The 7583-nt window shown below is 37.9% G+C and overlaps 1 protein-coding gene across 5 annotated transcripts in view; it reads right to left on the reverse strand.

Moving 5' to 3' along the window:
- Positions 1 to 7190, reverse strand: part of RXFP1 (relaxin family peptide receptor 1) — a 106774-nt gene extending 99584 nt beyond the window's left edge. For 4 of the 5 annotated variants that reach the window (XM_055144912.1, XM_055144909.1, XM_055144911.1 and 1 more), the window contains exon 1: positions 6981 to 7190. In XM_055144912.1, coding sequence (XP_055000887.1) covers positions 6981 to 7029 — 49 coding nt within the window. In that variant the 5' untranslated portion in view covers positions 7030 to 7190. Of the gene's footprint in view, positions 1 to 3812; positions 3838 to 6980 lie in introns of all 5 variants that reach the window. The other variant, XM_055144910.1, reaches the window with a different exon arrangement.
- Positions 7191 to 7583: the final 393 nt, after the last annotated feature.

Consider the following 7583-nt stretch of genomic DNA (forward strand, 5'->3'; position numbering starts at 1 on the left):
ATATAGATACTGAGAGGCTATCACATTTGGTCCTTTTTCTACTTTTGAGCACACATCTCCCATCCTGAACCATTCCTCCAACCATCATTGACTTAGTGATCCCTTCCTTATTCCAGCTGCCTTCTCCCTCAACTCATGAGGCAGGCTTCCAACCATGGAGAAATCTTCCTGACCCTTGTGTCAACTGTCCTTGGGTGTCACTCTCTTATGTTATTTTATATTTCACAAATGAGTGCAGTCATTCTATGTCTGTCCCTCTTTTTCTGACTCGTTTCACTTAGCATGGTACTGTCCATGACCACTTATAAACAAATTTCATGGAAAGTCCTAATTCTCGAGGAGCGACTATGAGGGGCTGGGGTTAGGAATCATTCTGACTGCAAGGTTTGGGACCAAGAAAGGAGATTTTCTTTCTGTGTGCATCCTCTTCCCGTCCTCTCTTCCCCATGCCCCACACTAGGAGATATGATGGTCTTTTAAAAAATGATCTAGTCACCATGGATTACAAAGTTATTCATTATTGGGTTTCAAGCATATATTGTTCCAATACAAATCCCTTCCTCAGTGTCCTCTTTCCTCTACCTATTTCCCCAGTTTCCCTCCTATCCGCCAACCTGCCTTTATGACAGTTTCTTTGGGGGAGAAAGGGTACACCTGGCAAGGACTGACTCATCTCACAGAATACTCAGGGAATCCGAGGAACCTGGTAATATTTACTTCCAGTTCGGAATCTACTTACTTCTGTAGAGTTGCTAATACCTTTAGGTTGCTTTACACAGCAGTGGGGCTCCATTGCATTACCTCCGTAAGGAAGACACAATATTCTTTTGAGGGAATCTAAAGGGTACATTTAGCACCATAGGTGTTTGGGGTTCTAGCACTTTGGGTGTGTCTAGAGGAAGACAGCATCTTTCTGGACACTTGAAGTATAGTTTATAAATTCCTCCTGAAAAGTTCTTAGTCCAGAACTCTATTGGACCCCTGTGCCACTGCATGATCTCAAATTTCAATCTGCAATATAAAGAAGCGGCCCTACCCTAGGGATGGACCTGGAATGGTTTTTATCTTTGCATGTCATAGAATGGTGAGAAATTAATATTTAAAAGAAATTTAGTTATCAAGGAATATCCCAGGAGCATGAACTGGAGAGGAAGAAGGCTACAGAGTCTTGATTAGTTTTGAGAACTTAACAAATCCTTTCCCTTCAACTTCCTCTGCACTTGGCCACAAACATGGGCTTGAACAAAGGTGATGAGAACACCTTTCGCTCCCCTGCCCCATTCTCTCCTTGGTTGTGAGCATGATTCGAAAAGTTTATCTGTCTGGCAGCTATGTGAAGAATGCACATACCTGCTAGTGGATTGGTGAAGTTTTCACCTTTGAAAAAATATAATAAAACACCCACAAAAAATCAAGGGTCAGGGGGGTTGGTTTTAGGGCCACACCTAATTTCACTCAGGACTTACTCCCGGCTCTGTACTCTTGGGTCTGTACCAGTACTAGTCAGTACCAGTATTCCTGGTACTGCTCAGGGGACCATAGACGGTGCTGAGATTGTGCTTAGATCAGCTGATAATAGACATGCTCCTTCCCCACTTACTTTGCCTAGCTCTGTAATGTCTTCATCTTTGTGCTAAAATTTTGATGGGTAATAAATATATTTTTAATAATCTCATCCCAGGTCCTGTTTTTTCTCTCATGTTAGGTTAATGCACTTTTCTGATATTTTCTTCCCTTCATAAAGATACGACGTGTAGCACCCACATTTAAAGGCAAATAAAAGATAATAGAGCTGAAAACAAAAGGGAATTCAGCCATCAGTCTCCAATTATATTTTTTTACCAGTGAGGAAAAACGAGGGCACTGATAGACTTTAAGTTTCCTTTCAGCACAAAGCCATCTAATTTTATAAAATATATTAAAAGGGTACTTGAAGAGACACAAGAGGAAGCTAAGTAGATTGTAATTCCTTGGAGACCCAGGCTGCTGGATGCAGGAAAAGAAACCATGTTATTGTTCTTTCAATGAATTAGATAAGGATCAAGAGACAAATTTATTAGGGTCCAATAACATAATTAGATGTTTAAATCAATGAATTATCTCACATAAATTGGTATGTGTGTATGACCGCTCACTCAAGCACATTTTTGATCTTCTAAGAAAGAAAAGTTGCTTTAAAATTGTACCTGCAAAAAAAAAAAGTCTTACCTGCTTTTAATAAAAGAGTGAATCTTATGTCAGATTATCTGCTACTTTCCCTGCTCGCCCTCATCTTTTTATAGCTCATTATGTGGGTGACATTGGAATGAACCAGCCCCTTGCTAAAATTAAGCTCCTGGACATAGAATTGAATTTGAAAACTAAGCTCAGGAGCGAGAGCTGTCTTTTTCATTACAGAATGAGAAGTTGAGATCCTGAGGGCAAATGGGAAGAGAAATTGAGGAAGAATGAAAGCTGAGAGCAGTAGAGAGATGAGCTGGTTTGATGATCAGAAGCAAGCCCACCCTGCAGGTCAGAGAAGCCTGTGAGGCCCCTTCCCCACAGTGGGTCTCCTTTCTAAGAATTCCCAGAAATTTTCAACAGCACTGATTTTTTTTTTCTTTTTGGGTCACACCCAGCGATGCTCAGGGGCTACTCCTGGCTTTGCACTCAATAATTACTCCCGGCAGTGCCCAGGGAACCATATGGGATGCCGGGGATCGAACCCGGGTCGGCCGCATGCAAGGCAAACGCCCCACCCGCTGTGCTATCGCTCCGGCCCCCCCCCCTTTTTTTTTTTGAGCACTGATTTTTTAGAAAGGAATATTCATTATTAGAGAAGTTTAAGCAACAAGGTGAGGTGAGCCTTGTTAATTATACGAACACGAACATAATTATCAAATTAATCTATTCAACCTCAAACCAAATGTCCAGCTTAATAGAAAGCGAAGGTATTTAATAAGAAAAAGTCAACTTCAAACACAATATCTTATTTTTATCCTTGTTATGATAGAGAACAAAACTTAAAGTGTCCATATTTAGTATTTGCCCCTGCTTATCCCTAAAGTAAGTATTCACTGGGTCCCTTGAATACATGGGAACAGAGCAACTGGAGTTGTGGAGCTAGCCAGGCAGGAGAGAAAATATCCAGGAGGAGGGAGAGATAAGTTAATATAGGAGTCAAGTCAATATTTATTAGCACTTCCTAGATATAAAGATAGCTTTGTGTGAGGTGCCAACAAAAGTGCTTTCTAAGCAAGATCCTTGGTTCCATTCAAGCCTACTCTTATTTCCCATATCTGGAGTTTCTTACATAATACCCCAATTAATCTGTTGTCAGTGTAAAATGAGACATGTATGTAAAGCAGATGGTAAGAGCTCATAGAAGAGATCCTTAAATGCCAAGCATGGTTTTCACACACTTCCCAGGGCTGGGATGGGCTTTCTACTGTGAAAATTTTGCTTTTATTTGGGTTTATCAGTACTGTGGCCTTGGGCTGGTCAATATTTCTTTATTGCTTATCTCTAAAATAGGAAAAACTATCAGAATGAGTAGTGGGCTATATCAGATTATCTATTAAGGTCCCCTTTAAGATAGTGTAGCTTTAGAAAGTGTTAAAGCTGAATCATGTTGTACTAGCAGAGGTTTTTTCAAGGAATTCCTTGAAAAAATGCAAAAGTATTATTGCAATCCTTTTTGCATCAACTATTGGACATGGTACCAGCCACGCTACTTAATGTTTCTCATTTTCTGTTCCTTATTTTGTCAAGTGAGAACATCTCTTAAGGTTGTTGCAGGGATAAAAGTCAGATAACGTTTGTAAAGCACTTACCACAGTTGGTGGTCCATGGAAAGCTCTCAGTAAATGGTAAATATAAAAACAAAGATTCTCATAATCACAATCAGAGGACTGGAAATCAAATAGTATGAATTTTTACACTTTTTTAGGCAAAATAAATCTCTAACTAGGATACCAAGCAATTCAATTTAACAGAATCCAGGCATTTCAGATATGTGTTAACATGTAAATTATAATTAGTGAAACCAAATGGATCTTCTGCTTCCCTTCAGATAGAAAATGATGCATCTATATGTTTATTGACTTTCTATTTAAAACTTGACAATAGGATGTCAAATTTATTATAGGAATAGTAGAAAACTATTTGGTGACCTTCAAAAATATAAGGTGGAGTACCAGGTACTTTTGAGGTTCACAGACTGGGAAGTTTATTTTCCCATCTTTTGGAAGAGGGTAAAGATGCCAATATTCTTCTTTTTTCAGATACTAATTGTCTATTCTAGAAGAGCCATTTTCCTTCTCCTCATTGATAGAGGTGAGACTGTCTAGAAGATATGATTGTCATTGCCTACGCGAAGACCAGGTTTGCTCATAAGTATTTCTTTGGAATCTCAAGGCAAAGGCTTTCCCAGCTGTGCTGGTCCTTAGCAAACACTGAGGTGATCTGAATTTATGTGTGGGTCCCTTCTGTTTTCTATTTCTTCATTTGTTCCTTGCCTACACAAACTATCAAGCACAGTGATTGGTTTTGCTTCATGGTATTCGGCATCTAGCATTTGCTGACAAGAATTCATGGTACAACTGTTCCGGGGATTGCTTTTATCTTTGAATATTGAGGTAATTCTAGACTCACACCAAGTTGCAAAAATAGTACAGAGAGGTCCTACCTACCCTTTACTCAGCTTCCTCTAATAGTAAAATCACCATAGAATAGCAGTGTTGTAGTATTAAAAACCAAGAAGTTTCGGTGACTAGTAATTGCTTATGTTGATAAAGAGCTTTTGGCTCTTTAAGACCCAATTATTCACATTATCTTGACCAAGAATGTTGATGGGCTTTTAGAAAGGGCAAAGGTGTTGAAAGCATTCAAATCTTGGCATTTGCTGCTTTCAGTCTAGGGACAAGGTAATGAATGGCCAGTCTCTCTTTCCTGTGTGCTTCATTGCATGTATACTCTAGTGAGATTCAAGGCTCCTTAATTTATGCATTAAGAAACAAACATAGGGATTCTGATAGAAAATAACATACCAATTACCATTTACAAACTAAGGCTCAGAGAGAATGTCATTGTTAAAAAATCACAGAGCTAGTACATGATCAGCAGATATCACACAGCCTTTTCAAGGTAGCAGGAAAGTTAATTTAAAAACAACCAACCAACCAACCAACCAAAACAACAATCACTTTATCCTTAAGCTGCTGTTGATCTTTTTTCTTTTCTGGATGCATAAGAAATTCATTTTCTCCTAGGTGGCGAACTAAATCAACAGCTAAGTCAAAGATATAGGCTGCTACTTTAGGGACTTTTTTGTTAAATGTACCTCTATCTCACCTCTATAACTGGCACTTGTTGCCTAGAATCTTGTTTGCCAAATTCTGCCTCAAATAATTTTGCTTTCATCCCCTATTTCTCTGAGAAAGGCATGAATGAGTGAGAAGTTGTAGCTGTCAAGCACTCACAAAGCATTAGAAAACATTAAAAAAGAAAAACCACAGGATACCATTTAAAAGATGAATGACTCTGATATGTCATCATAATTCCTGTTATTTATTTTCTGCACAAGAAAAACATTTTTTATTAACAAATGAGAATATGTCAATAGAACTTTTGTTATTAATCTAAGCAACTGCTAATGTGTTAGCCAAATATGTTTCTCAGCCTGCCCTAAACACCTTTTACATACTCCAGAATTTACATGCTGGCATATCTATTTTGAAAGTATTTTTTTTATTCAATTCATTTACTTCACTGAGATAGAGTAAGGTATGGTAAAATATCTTATTGCTGTATGAGGTGAGGCTGTTCAGCAAAAGTGTGAAAAATGGGTTAAAATGAGAAATATTCACTTTTTTTTTTTTTTTTGCTGGTGGTCACAATTTGGCTTTCTCACCTCTAGTTAAAAAATAGGAATGTCAGTGATCAAAAACAGAGATGGAAAAAACTGGGAATTAGAATACTGCTTTAGGATTTTCAGTTGTTTCTTGGTTGTGTGTCTGTCTACCCTCTGACAATTTAGATGAAAAGTACTAAATGGGCAGGAGGAAGGAGAGAAAGGAAAATAACATTGTTCACATTCCCAGAATTGGGCAATTTATGGTTGTAATTTACTTAGACTCTCCTCAGTAGACTATCTTAATACAGAAGCAAACTTTCGCAAAGTTTTAAGATATTGAGGACTGTAAACATTCTTGTAAGTTTTAAAAATTTCAGTTTGACTCTGTCTTACATTGTGTTGAAGGTACCCCCAAAGTTTTTTTTTAATTTACTTCAATTTTTCATCATTTATTGCTTATAGGAAATAAAAATATTTTTGTTCATAGAGCACAATTTAAATAAATTTTAATGCAAATGACACTTTCCCTTGATTAAAAAAAATACAATTTTCAGAAATATAAACACTGGCACCCAGAGGGCAAAGACTGTGATTACAGCAAAAGTAAAATGTTCATTTGGGTCCTTGTCTGACAATGGTTTTCATTGCTTTGTGCTTTCCTTTGCTTTTCCTTCCAAGAACAGTGAGAATCCTTGCAAATAAAAACGGAGTTTTCTGAATGTGTCTATGAAGAGACACACCTATGTTTCAAATCACAAAAGATTAAGATAACAAGTACTACCACTGCACAGAAGCTAGAACCAATGTAAGGAATTCCTCAAGATTTTTTTTTATGGGCTTATTTCTTAAATACAGTCTCTGTAAGGACTACCCCTTGTGAAATAAAATCACTGTCAAAATAATTAGTTATAAAGCACAGCCTGTTAGGCTAGCCTTGCTTAACTGTTGACTCTGAACATCTATTTCTATTTTAAACACAAACAGCAGAAATGAATTAAGCAGAAAAATTCCAAAGTGAGATTAAAATTTTATCATAAAATGGATTTTTTTCCCTCTTAAAAACAGAGAGGTAAGTAATAAACATTTGCACTTAGGATTGTTCTGTAAAGTAGTGAGATACAGAAAATGAAATACAGAGGATACTTACCATATTTTCCAAAAATCAAGATGTAGAAGAAGACAGGTCCAGGTGTCATTTCCTCTTTTCTGAGCAGCTGATCAATACAAGTGAATACAATTTGGTCTTGGTTTCTGAGTCTTGTTCAGCTCCCGGTGGTGGAGTGCTATTTCTGTCTGCAATCTCAGCAGCTCAAAGGCAGTTCTCCCTTCTCCCTCTCTCGTTTCCTCTCCCTCTCCCTTTCCATCCCCTCTTTTCTTCCTTTCTCTCAGAATCTCTCATCCACACCTCCTCCTCTAAGTCTTAATATCCTCATACACACACACACACATGCACGTGTGAACACACACACACACACACACACACACACACACACACACACACCAACCAGACAAAACAGAAAAGCAAAGAAAAGTTTCAGAGAGAACACACAGGCTTTTCCGTGGACTCAAACAATTTGTTCCTATCCCTGAGACAGTCTGCAAAGGAGGGTGTGTATGAGCACTGACAAATGCCTGCACTCATCAGAGTGATGCTACTAGAAAGAAATTGAGCCAGAGATATATTACAAACAAAAAGCCATCTTCTCCTATGAATCAGAGCTAGGAAAAGAACAGAACTAAACAGGGCAAA

This window comes from Sorex araneus, chromosome 7 (genome assembly GCF_027595985.1).
Source record: "Sorex araneus isolate mSorAra2 chromosome 7, mSorAra2.pri, whole genome shotgun sequence".
Lineage (NCBI taxonomy): Eukaryota > Metazoa > Chordata > Mammalia > Eulipotyphla > Soricidae > Sorex > Sorex araneus.